Source organism: Hoplias malabaricus, chromosome 2 (genome assembly GCF_029633855.1).
Source record: "Hoplias malabaricus isolate fHopMal1 chromosome 2, fHopMal1.hap1, whole genome shotgun sequence".
In the NCBI taxonomy this organism is placed as follows: Eukaryota; Metazoa; Chordata; class Actinopteri; order Characiformes; family Erythrinidae; genus Hoplias; species Hoplias malabaricus.
The window spans coordinates 24,986,206-25,004,987 of NC_089801.1; the positions used below are offsets into that span (position 1 = coordinate 24,986,206).

Below are 18,782 nucleotides of genomic sequence, written 5' to 3' on the forward strand. Positions count from 1 at the left end.
AAATCGCAGGAAGACAAACTCAAACATAATCAGAAACTCAGGGTTTCTAACATCACAAACACAAGGAAACACATTTTTGTGGATAAGTTTACCATTATCAGCATAATATATAAAAAGACACAAGAATGAATATTTATGGACTGTTTTAAAAGTAAATAAAATAGCTACATCTATCTGCATTGTATATAACTGAACACCTGGTTCCTATCACAGCGTTTCTCCAAAATGTATACTTTCATACAGAATTACTTGAAATGAGAACTTTGGAACTTTGAACATATCCGCAACTGAAATACTTAAAGGTTTTTGTTTTTCTTGTTTAATTCCCCTTCATTCCCTGTCTCTGACACACAGCTCCAGGGGCCTTGGGGTTGTGGGTTCAAGGCCCTGTTCCAGGTGACAGTCTGTGAGTAGTTTGGTGTATTCTTACCATGTCCTTGTGGGTTTCTTCTGGGTGCTCCAGGTTCCTCCATGGTCCAAAAAACACACACTAGTAGGTAAATTCATTCATTCATTATCTGTAACCGCTTATCCAGTTCAGGGTCGCGGTAGGTCCAGAGCCTACCTGGAATCATTGGACACAAGGTGGGAATACACCCTGGAGGGGGCGCCAGTCCTCACTCACACCTACAGACAGAGTCACCAATCCACCTACCAATGTGTGTTTTTGGACTGTGGGAGGAAACCACAGCACCCGGAGGAAACCCATGCAGACACGGGGAGAACACACCAACTCCTCACAGACAGTCACCTGGAGCGGGAATCGAACCCACAACCTCCAGGCCCCTGGAGCTTTGTGACTGCGACACTACCTGCTGAGCCACCGTGCCACCCCGGTAGGTGAATTAGTTAATCAAAAAAAAGTGTCCATCTGTGTGTGTGTGTGTGAATGTGTCAGTGTGTGTCACCCTCTGAAGGACTGGTGCCCACTCCAGGGTGTGTTCCCACCTTGTGCCCAGTGATTCTGGGTAGGCTCCGGACCCAGGGTCACCCTGAACTGGATGAGCAGGTACAGACAATCATTATTAATTCATTCATTCATTATTTTGCTTATGCATCTTGAAGGTACAATGCATACAAATGTGCAAAAGTAGTGTAATAAATGTTTCATTTAAAAATATTTAAATAAAATTATTATTTACTACAAATTAAAAGACAAAATTATTCTAATTCAGTCTTAAACTTTTTTGATTTATCAAACTTTATTGATGTGCACACAAAAAATGATCAATTCTGTACATTATGATCATGATATTACATAGATCAAATTCATAAAAAATGCAACTTCTAATTACATAAGTTTAGGTAAAGGGCCTGCAATCAATGCCTTCATAGTGTGGTAATGATGATTACATTCAGGATTTATGTGTATATCCATGTCCCTGAACTGGATAAGCGGTTACAGACAATGAATGACAGAATTAATATATGTGTATAGTTCACTAGAGAATATACTAAATGTAAACCATGCCATTTAAAATTCACAGTTACAATACAGGTACTTCAGAAAGATATCATATGGTAAATTACTTAAAATTACACCAACCCCATTCACCACCCCCCTTCCTGCCATCAGTTAAACCCCTAATATTTCATCTCTGTTCATTAAAATTACATTATTTTCTGAGGTAAATCTGTTTATGTTGAGCTATAGATTTGACAGCTTATTTCATGATAAACCACAAGGATATGTTAAAAACTTTGCAGATTTGATTTTCTTTGGACAGTCTTTTTTAAAAATTAATTTCTAATACAGTATTAATACTTATTAATTCATGAGTGTAATAACAACTATTTTCATCCAATAGACATCCAACTTATCAAAAATATATATTATACTTTCCATAACTCTGTGCATACCTTGTACACAAACACATTTTTACAGCTGGCTAATAGTGATGGCCGACTCATACCACACCCAAAAGCCAGGATAGACCGGCTCACTGAAGGAGGCTTTGAACTGGTGGATAAGTGACATGGACTCAGAGACATTGTAGAATGAGATGGTGCCACCATCGTAGTCCAGGAAAACACCAATGCGAGAGGAGTAGGGAGCATTGATCTCCAATTGGTCTTTGCTGTGGCGAGCTGAGTAGCTGGAGTCAGAGCAGAAGAGGCTCCAGGATTTGCGGTTGTAGCCGATTCGAGCTGAATCCCCGTAGCCTGTTCTCTTGATGCCTTTGTAGGTGATACCAATAGAGGCTCCCTCTCCACTCCACTCCACCTCCCAGTAATAGGCCCCACCAGACAAGGCCTCCTTGCATAAAACCTGCGGAAGGCAATCGAATCTCTGTGTGCTGTCACTGTAGGACTGAGGGTCTCTCTTCAGGGCTGCCTTCCTGTTGCCTCGAGACAGGTACAGCTGTTTGTATGCTGTGTTTGGGTCTAGAGTTAACTGGCAGGCGTCTGTTGGACAGAGCAGAAAAAATAAGAGCAAGAGTTATTGACTTTTAGAGATCTAGGTTTTAAGAACTGGTCACCACAGAGAGTGCATTTCCCTTGGTTTAGTGAAAGTAACTGTAGCATTAGTCTTGCAGGGCAGAAAGGATCTGCAACAAGGATGCATGCCTTTGGACAACTTGTAGAATGTTTGGTAAAATCAAAAACAAAAGGAAAATCCAGGAAACATGAGAGAAATTTAATTATTCTGTTACATTGTTACATTGATTCATTGAAAAAGAATGTAAAGTGATCTTCACAAATGCAACATTTGCTCATTTGGAAATTTTTGTGAGGGATATTTCAGCCCTGCTAAATTAAAATCCATTACTGGGCTTACACAAGACATGTTGCTTTCCAACTATGTTGAATACTGCACCAACGCCCTCTACTTGAGCTCTGGATCAGTTTTTTCTCCCTTTAAATATTTATATTCCTATCCATATTTAGCCCAGAATTTCTTACTGTTGTCCCCAGATGCTGGATCAATGAGACTAGCCACTGGCTTTTATGCTAAGTGTATATAAACGTATTTAGTGTCAACTGGCTTTATGTACTTTTACTAAGTACAGAGAAATGCATTTAAATTATTGTCTGTGGTAATCAACTGAAGGCTAAATATTTAGCAGGCAGAATTCAGAATGAAAGGAAGGAATATGACTTTAAGGATTATTATATAGTATACATTATATAATGTATACAAATGTAGTAAAGAGAGTGAGAAAATGAGGCATGGACCCAAATTTGGTCCGCTTTAGACTAAGGATTTAATGAACATGAAATAAAGCAGCTCAGCATTGTGCTGAGGGCATAAATCTTGATCCATGTACACACTTTGACATAGGAGCTTTGGATAAAAAGCCAGTGTTATTACATATGCCACACAGACATAGATCAAGTCAAAATAAGAATTAGGATTTAAATGCCATGGCCACCATGATAAAACACATTTTAGCAACCCAATACCCAGAATGTAACCATTAATAAATAGCCATTATTTTTTTCAAGCAAGAAACACAAAAGTAAAAGACCCTAAAGTTGAAAACCATTCATGAATGCTAACCTGGGATTAGTTTTGTTGAAATGGTTAGTCATTTTAGATCAGTGCAGATAAGAAAAAAAACTGATCCCTGGTCAGCATTGCTACAAGACTGTTAATGAGTACAGGACCAGCATGCAGGTAATGTCTAGAGTGCTCCCACCTCACCGGCTCTCAGAGTTGGTTGGACATAACAAGGCGGTGGCTGCCAGAGGAACCACGTGACCGTCTCTGATCTAGAAGGCCGAGAGTGGCGATACATATTTTAGACCGCGCAGACATTGCAGCTACACTGCTGTATTTACTTGATAAGTCTATGAGCCACACACTCCTTTTTACCCGCTCAGTGGCTTCCTTTTTTGTTAGTCAGGGTTATTTTGGGGTTATTTAAGGGGGTTTAATGTTGTTGTTTGGTTGTTTGGGTTTGTGTTGTTATGTGTGTTGGACTTGGTGTGTGGTGGATTTAACTGGTGGATTGTTATTCACACTCCAGTGTGTGGGGTGGAAGGTGGTTAGGCCACACACCAAGCCCACATTACTCTTAGGTCCCTTGTTCCTTTCTGTTTAGTGCCCTTGTGAGGGCATCTTGATAAAGGGAATGAACACAGTACTGGCTCAGTCTCATTGACCCTCCTCTGGATACATCACAATATCTATGCAGTCTATTTCTCATTTGCAAGTATATATATGAGATTGTCTATTAATATGTATAATTATAATAATATATATATTATAATATAATTATAATATTTTTGTAGTGTGTTCAAGCATTGAGCAAAATAATGAGGTGGGCTTAGAGCTCCACTAATCAGGCACCAAAATGATCATACATAATAGATTAATTGTCCAATTTGTCTTTTATGGCCCTGGCGTTATTGTTCTTTTCAGCTGGACAGGAAAAACAAGCATTTCTGCTAAATGGCTCAAGCTGGAGGAGGGCAACAAACAATACCCAAAACATCTGCACTTACGGACACTGGCCTTCAGCTGAAATGTTTGTTGTGCTCTCCCACTGAACCTCATAATAAACACCTAACACCTAAACAAGCATGCAGGACACTAGGTTTGATCCAGAGAGTAAAGTGGTGTCTGTGCTTTTGGAGAATACATTTTTCGCTCAAGTTCTTGGAACACCCTCCCTCCCTTGACAAACCCAACACCCACTCACCTAACAGAACAAGCCAGTTTTTTTCAGTCTACCAATGAACAAATGCTGTATCTAAGGAATGCTGTGGGACTACTCCCACAGCAGCCTTCCCTGGAGCAGGCCAAAAATGAGTGTGTAGTTCAGTTTTTTGTTTAATGTTCAATTAAGCAGATGTGTCCCCTGTGTCCCAGTATATTTATATATAAATTCAAGGGACACTCTGTAAATAAACTAAAATTGATTTATTCACATTGACATTTTTTCAAATTCCTGGTTAAAAAAATATTAAATATTAAACTGCAGAACAGAACCCTGTCCAGGGTGTGTTCCTGTTTTGCACCAGTGATTTTGGGTAGGCTCTGGACCCACCGTGACCCTGAACATGATAAACAGTTAGAGAAGATATATAAATGAATGCTAATAACAATTCAGAAACTACAGTAACTTATTTGGTTTGGACTGTAACTGTGAACAGTGTATCAACATATCGTCACATTCCAAAGAAAACCATGTATCTCCAAAACATTCAACATAATTGAATTGAAATAATATTATTGCAAGTTATTTTGGAACATTTGTATTTGTCAATTCATCTTGAAATTTTCAGACAATGTTGTGTTGAAATGAAATAGTAAATTAAAAATGGACAAAAATGGAGATGGTTTTCTTTGAACAGCAACAATATGGTCCCATGTAGGTTAAGAAGATTGCCCTTAAACTCTATGAACTGTATTAATATAATAATATTAAAAATTATTCTGTCTGTGTGTTACTGCAGTTGGTCTATGCTTTTTGTTATTTTATGAAACACAGAAAGTACAGGAACTTACACTGGAGAAAATCATCCCGGCTGCGTGGTGTCTGGATGCGAGGTGCTGAGTTTAGTGTTCTCTGGGTCTTGTAAACATCAACCTCATCAGCTAGAGACAAAACAAAGATGAAGAGATGGAAATAAGACTCCACTCGGGCAAAACAAGAGCAAGAAATATTTATTTAAAATCTTACTTTCTGCTTTTAAACTTGATATCTGATATTGTAAATACCAAAAGACAGCTGAGCAATAGAAGGATTTCTAGGTACATTCTGTTGCAGACTGTACATGATCCACACATAGATTTGTGTCATGATGATAAGATATTTGTACTGAACTATACTGGTGTAAGGAAGTTTAATACATATTCATTAACATGGTATCAATGTTAGCTGTTGCTTAGTTACCAGCCAAAAAATGTCTTGGACTCGAATGGTGACTTTTGAGAAATACCATTCCAACATTCCAGCTAATCTGCACAAAGAAAACAGCAGGATGTCTAACGTTTCCCATTTTAATTAACTTACTCTTCATAGTCTTCCTCCTCTTTTTGTCCTCCAGCTGACAGAAGGGCATTTTGTTCACTGCAAGAGAATTTAGAGCCATTAACTTTAGGATTACAGTACCAAAGAGACTTGCTATATACTATTAAAAGACATTCATTTGTTTGACATGTTTGCTGATCCTTCAGCCAAAGTGATGAAACCTCCATTTAAAACCTACACAGTAAGTGCACTGACCTACAGAGGCCACTTTGACCAGCTCCTCATTGGTGTACTCGCTCAGGTGCTGCTTCATCTCTGACACAGTTTTGGAAACAGAGCCAAAGCTAAAGTAGGGGTTCACAGAGACCGAGGGCAGCTCCTCAGCATCTGTCTGAGCCAACAGCATGTGGTAACTCTGCAAAAGTACAAAAATGAAATTTGATTAAAGCTGTTTGAAAGATGTGGGCTGTCTGGATATTGTTCTGGATAATATCTTTACTTTTAAAGAACTGCCACTGAGAGACAAGCACCTCATATCTCCAAAATGGTAACTTTTCAGAAGAAGAAAAAAGATTTCTTAACATTAAAATGAATTGGACTCAAATTCATTTTTACCTATATATTTCTAATAGTCCATACATCCAAAAATTGTTTTAATTATGTTAAATGACATTTTCAAATCATGGGACAAAATATAATGTGAATGGGATAATGGGATATTTTCGCTTGTTCCAAGTGATAAAGCAGACTAAATATCACCAGATATTCTCACCATATCTTACAGTCTCAAAATAATAAATAATAGATATATATTTAGATCTAAAATTATTTCACTAGCTACAATATCTTTTTTTTTTTTTTTTTGTTCCAGTGAGTTCAGCATTTGCAGCTAGCCCTGTTCACCTGGATGAAGTGGATGTGGTCCTCAGTGCGTGAAAGCTGTGTCAGCTCATTGTCTCTTCTCTTCAGGTCAGCAATCTCCTGACCTAGGCGATCCATGTGGCCCTCGGCCATGTTCAGTGCTGTCTTCTTATTGGACGAGATCAGCTTGGCCATCTCTTGCTGCATCCTTTCAATGGTGTGCAGCATATCTCCAAACATCTTCTCACTTTCCTGCAAGGCTCGCTGAGCTGAGCTCTGCACAGCAACCAGACACAAAGATATTCAGTTTTGCACTCACAATCTGTATATTCTCCAGATATCTAGAGATATATCCAACTACTGACATATATACAGCTACTGACCACTGGAACTGTGCCCCCTGGTGTGATCTAATACCTTAGGGATGACCTAAGGACTTGGATCTAATCATCCAACACAATTACCTCACCTTCTTAAATATTTATTTTGTGGTTGAAAAATATGGTGTCCCAAATCTAGTTTAAAATCTTGCCAGATGAGCAGAAGGTGTAACTGCAGCAAGGAGCGTATATAGTATACCGTTAATTCCAGCATAAATATTTGATAGGGGCCTCAGTTGAAGATTAAATCCACTTTAATTCAGTTAATTTTGTAGTTTACACCACTTCTACACAACCAATTACAGACTTGTTTTCCAAACCTTATTTTTCATTTTGATCCTCGCCCTATGAACTAATAATGTTATGAGGTCTAGTGGTTACAGTTATGAGATTTGATTTCCTCCATTTATCTTCAGATAAATCACTCACCTTCAGTGCATCCACAGCTTGCTTTAGCTCTTCCATCTGTTTCACACGATCATGGATTTTCTCTTGAATCTCAGCTTGAGTGGCACCCAATCTTTGCTACAAAGGAAAACAATATAAATAATCAATTAATATGATAATAAGTAACAGACTGTTGATTTTTTAAAAATAATATTCACAGTGGCTGCTATAACGGTTTGGGTAACATCACTACTCTCAACTCAATTGACTAGGGTTTGATTTCCAGCACCAAATATAATAATTTGCTTACAATTCCATCTGTATTTACAGAATCTGCCAAATTTCATTAAGGTACATAACACAGCTATTGTAAACATAGCATTTTAATGAAATCAGAGAACAGAGCACTAGCTGAAATGATTGCACAACACTCAGCTTTTCAAAGAACAATAAAGAACTTTTCCATATCTCAGAAAGTACAGTCCTTCCCTCAGCAGCAACACAGTATAAACGACTTCTTTATGCCTTAACCCGGGTGGAGATCACACACTATTGTGTTTGTCTTAGGGGTTTGGCAAACAGCAGTAGATACTCTCCATTCACACCCTCTTTGATAACTTTTTGGGGAAGGTCAAGAATTTTTCCCTTACATTTGACAAACTTGGTCCATGTGTCCATGTGGTCGGGCTCTTACACCTGCACCTGCACTAGTACAGTTCTTAAATTTCTCTATTGAGGTACATCCAGGTGTAAGAGTTTAGAAATCACCTGTTCTGGACACCAGTTCTCCTTAACCAAAAGGGGACACTCCTGATTTAAGTAATTCAAATTCCCATGCTTGGCTTGAAAATGTGCTCTTGTATACTGATCATTGGACAAGTTTTCCCATTATGTCGAGCTAGACATTTTAGCACATATATTTGTCAAAACAAGTTTTAAATGTGTGGTACTTTAATAAGATGCCACCGTTGCAACAAGTCAGTTTATGAAATTTCATCCATCCTAGATATTGCTACATCATCTGTGAGTGGTATTACTGAAAATACTGGAAATATTTAGAAACCACAGCATATCAGCCATTAAGTTGCATGGCCACACAAAGCTACAAAGTGGGGCCTCCAAGTGCTGAGACATAAAAGTGAGGCAGTGCTGAGGCATAAAAGTTGCTAACGCTCTAATGACTCAATACCTGCAGGGTTTCAAACCTCATCTGGCATTAACAGGGCACCCGCAGCTTTATGATATGGGTTTTAATAGCTGATTATCTTCAAGCCTTTCAGCATTAAGCACAATGTCAAACATCAGATGAAGTGATGTAAACTACTTTTAGAGAAATTTCAGCCAAGCTACAGCAGCTGGTAGTGTAGGCTACACCATTAACATTACCATAGGAAAATGTACAATTAAGTACACAAGATTAAATTTGTAGCCAAACCTAGGACTTTGTAATTATCTTGAAATCAAAACAGTTATCAGGGTTCATGCTGACTTAAGATAACATGTGACTTTACTTTATCTCCAGACTCTGAAAGTTGCCTTACCTGCATATCAGCACGCTCCTGCTCAGCAGACACCATGTCGTGACCCTTGTGTTCTTTAACAGTACACAGCACACAAATGCACATCTGATCAGTTTGGCAGTAGAGCTCCAGACCCTTCTGATGCTGTGGGCATATTTGCCGGTCCAAGTGCCCGATTTCGTCCACCAGTTTGTGCCTCTTAAATGTAGCTGACTCATAGTGGGGTTTTAGGTGCTTCTCGCAATAGGAGGCTAGACACATCAAGCAGGATTTTACAGCTTTGAGCTTCTTGCCAATGCAGATATCACAAGCCACATCCCTGGGGCCTGCGTAGTTGTAGTCAGGTGATGGAGGTGCAGGAGGAGATGGTTCTGATTGCCTTAAGGTAGAGGAGTACCGGGACGTCTGCAGACGGCGTGGGTTAGGTCTCTTGCTGTAAGTAACCCGGCACTGAGGACACAAGTACTGTCCAGTGTGGTCTGCATGGTCCCAGTAGGTCTTGAGGCAGATGGAGCAGAGGATGTGCCCACAAGGAATGGACACAGGGTCCCTGAGGTCCTCTTTGCAGAGGTAGCAGATGTCCTGGTCCTGTGACATGGATTCAGCAAAATAGAAGCAACCCTGTATAGGGGCTATGAAGGAGATCTGTGTTCTGACAGATGTGTTTGACAGACAGGGCTCTTCACAAACCTCAGGCAAAGTGAGACTCAGGTGCCACTGCACCAAGTTATATACAGTAAACAGGGAGGTTAAACTGGTTGAGCAGAAACTAGTAAGTGTCTAGGGGAGTGGCTGAGGGACACAGGAAAGGAGAGAGAGAGAGAGAGAGAGAGAGAGAGAGAGAGAGAGAGAGAGAGAGAGACTGAGACAGAGAGATAGAAAGATATACAAGGAGAGAAAAAACAAAGCAAAGGCCAATCATCAATCAGCAGTGCTCTATTAACAGGAAAGGTATGAAGAACGAGAGAAATGTATGATCTCAGGACAGAATTTTATTCAGACTGTTGCAAAACCAAATGCAAAGTATGCATTTCCGTCAGCAGTGCACTATTCAAATAAGGGCTAACCTCCCTGTTTGCATCATGTGTGTTACTATGACAGTTCTGTATCCAAACCAGCGTACAACTTGTGACTAAAAGTATGACACCCTACACTGCGTTGTGTCCATTCAATAAAGCTACTGATTAAAAAATATTTTTTATAGTCGATTAGATGTCATTTATATATATATAAATAAAGTATAAAGTATATAAACAACATCCAGAGCTCCAGACGACTTCTCTGGAATCAAGCTAATATGGACAGATGCATAGTCATGACTGCGCCATATATTGTCAACTGATAAGCCAACCTTTCAGATTATTTGTTTATGAAAATAAATAATGTCTTTCAAAGGACCAAGAAACATGTTTTGTAGCAACAAATCCAAATCTCGTGAACATCTTTTGAAAAAAACAATCAGCTGGACAACACCAAACCACATTCTGCATGTCTTACAACACCATTGTTGTGCAGAAATTGAGAGCAGCCTGCAATCCAGACCTGTCTTTTATTGAAAATACTTAATGAACTGTAAAATACCACAATAAAGCCTTAGAGTTACATTGGTATAGCATAGAGAAAGATTTCTTAAATGGTAGATTGGCACATAAAATTACTTTTAATACTGGATCTGTTGGTGTTTAATTGTGTCAAGTTGTTATTTAAGCTAGAGCAGGTGATTTGTCTTTTATTTAAGTTATGTTTTTTGGAATACCTTCATCCTGATAGCAACCAGTGAATAAAAATTATTATTTCCTGTACATGACCCACTGCAAAATCCCAGATCGTTCACCACCCTGTCCTCTGCATGCATACAGACTTATGCCAAAAGAGACAGACAGAAGGAGGAAAAATGACTGGAAGAGGCTGGATAAAACAGTGGGCATATTAGAGTGAACATTGGTGTAGCTGTTGGGTGTTTTCTTATATGTGAAAAACACTTGTAATAGGTGAAAGGTGTTGGAAGGTGAGGCGTTGTGCTTCTCTCACTGTGTGACTTATCTGTGGCTTTGGAATGATGCATGGGGTGAGATTCTTTTTGTTGAATTTTCTTCAAAAACTGGCTTGCACCTACTCAAGCTACACAAAAACACTAGGTTAAAACGTTTTTTGTCAATGTGATTAATTCGCTGTTGAGTACATTTTGGCTCATCCTATTATGCCTTCAACCACCAGTAAATTAAAGCATGACCTCACTTTTTTGCTCTTCTTCATAAGTGCATTTTTAAGTAGCCTATGTTGCAAGCAAATGTTTTGCAGGGCTTTCAGGCTGCTTAAGGATGTTTTTAATAGCATGTTGTAGTTTGGAGAGGCATCTATGATGGGTGTCTGCTGCAAATGCAGACACTGTGACCTTTTGGTCCATTCTGTCAAATCCTAAGATTAAATTACAAGAGAGAGGGAGAATGTTTTATATTTTGAGTTTCTCCATGGAACCCCTGAATATAGAGAGTAAAGTTGTGCAGAACCAACATTCACTATCCTTTCATTGTTTTGAGGAAAGCTTTGATATTGTGGATAAAAAGTGAAGGGGTGACTTTTCCTGGACCTATTTATCTCCTGCTATGCTTAGCCTCTTTTTTGGAGTAGCTTTTGCTTTTATCCTTGTTCAAAGACAGGCGGAAATGTTTGCTTGTGTATGTACCCCCCACCTACTCCCACACACACACACCTCTACTAAGCCTAAACAATCTCTACTGCACAAAAGCAAAAAGGCTATAAGTAGTTGTTATTCAGTATGAAGTTTAAATTTAAATTAAATGGTTAAATGAGGGGTCGTTTTGGTGTTTGGAAAAGAATAAAAATGATGTGATTTCAGTATTGCTGCATAAAGAAAATCCTATACACACAAAAAATGTTCACCTACTAGTTTTTATGCTTGTAAACTTTAACATTCTGATGTTTCTTCATTCTTATTCCCTTTAGTGTATATGAAATTTTGGCCACCTTTACTATGGACAATATTCTAATTAATACTACCTAATCATATGTTACTTGCTGGAGGCCCTAGTGGGATATTTTAAATAATTTCCTTATCAATGGTTTTTTATGAGCATCCATGGACCATCAGCTCTTTTATTTCAGAGTGAGTAAAAATATCAGCTGCAGGAATGCACACAGACCTGATAAGTCAGATAACAGTGGGTCAGAAAATATGGGGCCTGTGGAGGTAAAAATACTTCCCCTGTGTGAGAGAGTAAGCTGGCTTGTCAGCATGGGGTCATAGATAACAGCAGTGATCATTCACTACAATTTTAAGTAAACAAACAACACTCTAAGGCTTTGTTCACACTGCAAGGCAAGTTGGATTTGTTTCTTAAATCTGAATTTACACAGTGCGCACATTGCATGTTACAATCCTTTTTGCATATCCTAACACAGTCACGTTGGTTGTCATAGTAATGACGCTGTGAATATTATCACAAGGGGGAGGTAGCATTTTTAGGACCTTTAGGAAGGAAGCTGATCCCTACTAAAGCTTTTTGGGCTGAATGCAATAACATTTTTACAGCACTGTTCCAGATTCAAACATAAAGTCTTCCTGGAAGAGCAGGGGCTGTTGCAGCAGCAAAGAGGTGAAGTAATTCCTAGTAATACCCATGGATTCTGAAAAAAAAAATGCTGGACAAGCAAACATCTATTTTTGGACACAAAGTATACAATTTGATTGGAAAGAAGAGGAGTTTAAAGCACAGTACAGTCTACTCTTGACATTGAGCATAATGACCTTAGGATCATGTGCAGCTTGTGGACAAATTATTATATAACTTGCCCCAGTGACAGGTGGGATAAATATTCTAACTTTTAGAAAACAGGTTTTTAGAATGATATTCATAACAGAAACAGCATTCTAACTAATGTCTTAGTGTAGAATGGGGGCATTAACACTTACCTCATGCATTCTCCTTTACTGTAAAGAGAGTGCAGCTCACTCCTGATCTGATACTCTCCTGGGACCTGGCCCACAGCTGAAGAATGCTCAGGAAGGTGGTAGTGCGTGGAGGAAATCATAGTACAGAGAGCTGAAGGCTTACATTCCTGTTGAATCACTTCCCCAATGCTACACAGGATGTTTGATTAGACTAACAGTCAACGTTCCATAGAGGAGACAATGTAAAAGAAATTCTCCATTAGCATATCAGTATGTCCTTCATACAATGTTAATGTTATGAACTGCAGAGATTTTAATAGCCCTTGTCCAATATTCATGACTGTGTTCATGAGCTGTCTAATTGCTATCTATCTATCTATCTATCTATCTAATCTATTGCTGCCATGAACCACACATTTACAAAGACAATTACAGAGCATTTGTACAGTAATAAACACACCTCCATTTAAAGAACAAACAGCACTGACAAGAAGGAGCTTGTTGCAAATGGCAGCTCTGTTGGAGCAAAATATTGTGTATTCATTCCCCTACAATAACTAAAAAATATTAAGTGTGATTTATAATCTAAGAAAATTTCATGAGATGGCCCAAACTGACTATATGTTTCTCCTAGTATTTTTAAGCTGTTTGGATACCAAAAAACATATTTATACCATGTGCTACTAATTAGAGGAACAGGAAGATCACTGGTTCAATCCAATGTTTGTCAGGAAACCTGAAGGTGGTAGTGAGAGTGAAGTCAATGTCGTACTGCTTCAGTCCACAGCTGAAGTTCTTTACCCCAACATTTTCACTGCCACTAATGGGTCAAATGCAAAATACATGTTTTGTTGTATGGGGTACAATGATAATTAATTGCACATTTGCAAATTTTAAACAGTCGTGTCTAAAATGTTGCACAAAGACACTAACTGTAATATAGTGATGTTTAGAATTAGACTGTTTCTCCTTGTCTCTTCTGGTAATGGTGTAACTCGAGCTGCTCCTTGTCTCAGTTTAGAACCTCAGACAGAAATGGTGATTGTGATTTAGGCCAACTGAACTTAATATGTATCTTTGTCATTTTTGTGGTAAGTTGCAACACTGCAGCACACACCTAATCAGCTTTGGGGTGAAGGCCATTGGACTGTGTCATTTTATAGATACATATTTTCACAATCACATCATATGACATTCGGTGCAATGGACTTCAACACAAAATAGAGTGGATGGAGTCTTAAAGTTTGCATAAATTGGCAAAAGTGGGGTCAGAATGTATGTGATTGTAGTATGTACAATGTACAAATGTTTGCAGAGATCTCTACTAATGAGTGATTTTTGATATCTCAAGGATGGATTAACAGCTTAGATTACTGAGTATTACTGAGTTAGTATCTTACAAAGATATTATAAAATTATGGCTGCTATTTAATCGGTGAACTTTTTAGTGCTCTTCCTGACGGAGAGTGCTGGAAATGACCCATTATCCTAAGGTTTTCAAATAAGATATTCCAAGGTTTGATTAACCGCTTATAGGTTGGTATAAATCCATAGTAAAATATTATTCACTTACGACTGCTATTCATCAGGCGAAAGTTTAGTGCTCTTCCTCACTTAGGGTGCTGGAAATTAGTAAATATTCTCCTAAGCAATAGCAATTTATGGGAAGTTTTAAAATTTCCTAGCACTGTAGGATATCAAGAAAAGATTAACAGCTTAGTGGTCTGCTGCTACAAATAGGGTTCAGGAAAACTCCAGACTCGTGTAAAGTCCTTCTTTTATTCTTTCTTTTAAACATCGTTTAATTGTAACTGTAATTTGAAAACCCTTTCTGATTGGCTAGATTTCAGGAATGTTCTAATACTCTTATTTTAAATCATCTTTAATCACGTATTTTCTTTATTGCACTAATTTAATTGTTTACCTTATTGTTTTTATATTTAAGTTTTTCTTCCTATTTTTTAAATCATGACTTTACTTACTGATGCACAGATTATTGTTCAAATTTTATAATTTTTGCTTTAAAGAAATTCTGTAAAACATTTTGTGCTGCATTTATACTTGAAGGGTGCTGTACAAATAAGGATTATATAAAAATAAACAGAGAAAAACCGTGAGGTCAGTCAGTATGTGGACTTAACTTTATATAGAGTCGTAGTTAAGTTTTTCCATAGTTGCAAAATATGATGTATGATAACATACCATATAACACATGCCTAATCATGAAGAACTTGATTGTTCATATCTCTGTTGTATTTTAGGTATGCATTCTTTGGTAGAGGAGCAGCACATTGTTCAAACCTTCCTACAAAGTCATGCAGCGAAAAATATTTCATCAGCGGTGCAACAGCTGTTGTGGACAGATGAGGTTTTTATGATTGTTTTTATTTTACGATCCACATTGTAGTGAAGGTTCTCTCTTTCCATTACCTCACTGCACCTGAAACAAGACTCTGTTAGATGAGCCCCTGTGTCCGCACACACTTTTCCCCCAGTTTTGGGTTTTCTGCAGTTTCACTCTCTGTAACCTGTGCGCTCCCAACTGGCCTCTCTCCAAACATTTGGCAGCACACACACCCTGCATTCTGAAACTCAGCCAACACTCACAAAGGTAACCATTGTTTAAGGGAAACACTTGTAAATACCTTGTCTCCATGCACTGACCAATGAAATGACACAAGCAAGCCCTTCAGTTGTACATTAGCTATGAACACATTATGCATCTGCACACTTCATATGTGCATGGTCATTTTCAGCTGGATACACACCCCCACAAACAAATACACACAGGCTCACACATTCACTATATATCCGAAACAATGTAGTCATCTGCTAATCCAAATTTTAATCTAAAATAAAGGATATCAGAGCTGAGATTTCTTTTGATGTTTTACTGGTATAGAGTGTTGGTCCTGCCCATGATGGGAACTGAACCCCTGACCTGTCTGCCATGTGAAGGAAACAGTATTACCCACTTTTCACTGCCATATAACTGATTAAAGGATGAGAAAGAAATCTTTGAGCATAGTAGCCATGTGGGCCCTTCATTTATAGTGACGCCATGGTAATAGTGTCCAGCCCTGCACAAATACACTCATAGTTGAATGCACACACTTGCACAAGCACATACAACAACACAGACTCAGACTCACAGTCTTCTTACTCATTAACCTGGTAACCTTTAGTGTGCACAAGGAAGTAAAGGCTTCCTGCCTACTTGGGTCTAAAAGTAGGAATATAGAAAAGCTTTCACATTTATGTAATTTTTTCAGTCTTTTAGCTTAGAGCTGTATCAAAAGTATCATTTAAATGATACTTTTGATACAAGCCACATTTTACGATTCATTACAGTTTGTATTTGTGCATTTACAGTGCATTAAAATGTGCAGAGGTGTGTTTTCTGTAAATATTTGCACTTAAAAATTAATTTGACCATGGATGATCAAACATTTAAACAGGATTATAGTACTGCAAAATGTATGGGGTCATGCCAAGGTTGCAAGTGTGCAACCAATTGATTCTGCAGTCTTATTTGCACTACAGCTGCTTCATCATGTGAAATGTATGCACAACATTAACACACCTCCCACTGCAGCACATGCCCGCGCTACGACCAAGAGCCCCTAAGGTAAGCTGAACCTCAAAGAAAGGTGCTTTCCTCATACAAACAGTCTTCTGACATCAACAAGAAACCCGCCTACCCTGGCAATGCCTTCCCTCAAATTATTAGAGATACTACAGTGCATGTCTGGGAAAAGAGCAGAAGAGCCTCCACCCTGAGAAGGCTTCATCTTACTTTCTGTGAGTTTAGTCAGTAGTCACACACAGACAATCACAGGAAAAGCTCTGAGCTGGGGCCTTTCCTGGAATCCGATCAACTGTGCAGAAAAAAAGAGGAAGGAAAGAGAAAACTTGCTTATCAGAAACCGCACCAAATAAGGAGTTAGGCGAAACCATCTACAGAATGATGTAAGATATGCACAAAGGGGTGGAGCTAATCAAACCGGTCTGGAACAACCAGTCAAAGCTTAACAAGTGTCAACTACCTGCTCACCTGTGGTCTGAATTCTTTAAACTACAAGGAATATTGGAAGCTGTTATTCCGTAGCCACCTTTAAAAATAAAGGTTAAAAAGAAAAGGTCATTTGAGCAGTGCCATAGAAGAATCCATTTTCATCAAGAGGCATTTTCTAATATGTTTAAATGGATAAAGAACCTTTAGCTTGAGTGATAGATTTTTAAGCCTTTAAAAAGTTTCTTCGCACTCTTAAACAATCTCTTAAACAAACAGGTTTCTTTGTGGAACTAAAAGTGGTTCTTCTATGGCACCTCTGCAGCACCTCTATTTTTAAGACTGTATGAAACTAGTAAAAAAAAGTCATATAGCTAGAAGCAATATAATTGGCAGCAGAGGCTTTACTAGGATGCAAAAAAAATTTGCTTTTCTTATAGGGTTTGTAAACATTGGTGTAGTATAATTCAAGTTATTTCCTTTTTCTCAATGTCTTCTTAATCACTCGTTTAACTTTTTCATCTTCTCTTATGTTCACTGTCTCATGTTCTCTTATTCTTCTCTTTCATTCAGTCTCTCTCTCATTCTCTCTTTCTTTGTGCACAGACACACCACTGCTTTTAATTTAATTTGATTGGTGTTTTCTGCAGAATCAATTCAGCTGCAAAAGCATCCTCCCATCACGTCTCTCTGTGTTGCCTTGCACTCAAATACCCTGTTTAAAGATGGTGTCCGGTGTCAATAAGAAAAACAACAACCCAAACAGAACAAAACAAGGCATAGGTGAAAATGAAATGAAGAAATAAAATATTGGCGCATGAGCTTCTGACCTTTCATAACAAAATTTTATTCAGCATTTTTACACTTGATGAGCCAATTATTCTTCTGGCCGGGAAATTCCCACCCCAGCTCACACGTAGACACACCCCTGACTGTCAGTCCAATAAAATTTAAATGGTAACTAACATGAAAAGCACTGCTCCAGTCTTACACTGTGCTACACTTTCTGAATGCACATCCAGTGTCAAAGGTTTAACCAGAACCCTAATAAAGGTACCAGCCAATAGTCATGCATGCATAAACGGCAGTGCAAATATAGCTATTTTAAACATGATTCCAAACAAATGTGAAACAAGTCATCTGGAGTTTAACATGTAATATTAAAACCATATGTCAGATCAATCAAGACATGGCATTTATTTGGAAAAAAATGTGAAATAAATTTCTGAAACTTTTCTGTAAACACTTCAAATAATGTGTTTGATTTTTGATTTGGATTCAACTATTTCACACGAATGTGGATCTAGGTCCAGCCTCCAATTAGCGACACTGTTGTGTCTATGGCTATGCAAATCAAGGTGAAACAGTGAAACTAAATGCTCTTCGGGCATTGTGTGCCAGAGCAGGATTGCCCAGCCCCTGTAAAGGTACACAGTGTCATTCATGTCTTTCACCTCCGAAAGGAAGTGAGTGTAAACTGGTGAAAGTAGGCTTGAACCACAGGGAGATGGCGACATCTATGAGCTGGCAAAAACAAAACATGAAACTAATATCAGATGACATAACATAATAGATATTTGCAAAGGCTGCAACTCACAATGACATGGAAATACACACTTACAAACTGCTCTCTAAAAACAGGATGTCATTCTCCACGTTCCTCTGCATTCAGGTAAAGAATGTGGGTATGTAGAAAAAGAATAAGGACTAACACGACAGGAATTTGTGTCCATGTCGTGCAAAGAATGCAAGACTCCCATATTAGTATAAGAAAGAACCACCATGTGG

At 38.4% G+C, this 18,782-nt stretch overlaps 1 protein-coding gene across 3 annotated transcripts; it reads right to left on the reverse strand.

Moving 5' to 3' along the window:
* Positions 1-1,212: 1,212 nt before the first annotated feature.
* On the reverse strand, positions 1,213-9,760 carry ftr83 (finTRIM family, member 83). 3 transcript variants are annotated; one of them, XM_066659625.1, is made up of 8 exons: positions 9,091-9,760; positions 7,592-7,687; positions 6,825-7,058; positions 6,177-6,336; positions 5,964-6,020; positions 5,456-5,545; positions 3,647-3,714; positions 2,270-2,406 (listed from the first exon to the last, which is right to left on the reverse strand). In XM_066659625.1, exons 1-7 carry the CDS (start codon positions 9,664-9,666, stop codon positions 3,653-3,655), a joined length of 1,275 nt encoding a protein of 424 aa, XP_066515722.1. In that variant the 5' UTR covers positions 9,667-9,760; the 3' UTR covers positions 2,270-2,406; positions 3,647-3,652. The 3 variants fall into 3 exon arrangements, with proteins under 3 accessions (XP_066515721.1, XP_066515722.1, XP_066515723.1); XM_066659626.1 differs by having other exon boundaries at positions 2,278-2,406; positions 3,642-3,714; XM_066659624.1 differs by lacking the exon at positions 3,647-3,714 and having other exon boundaries at positions 1,213-2,406.
* Between the last annotated feature and the right edge of the window lie 9,022 nt (positions 9,761-18,782).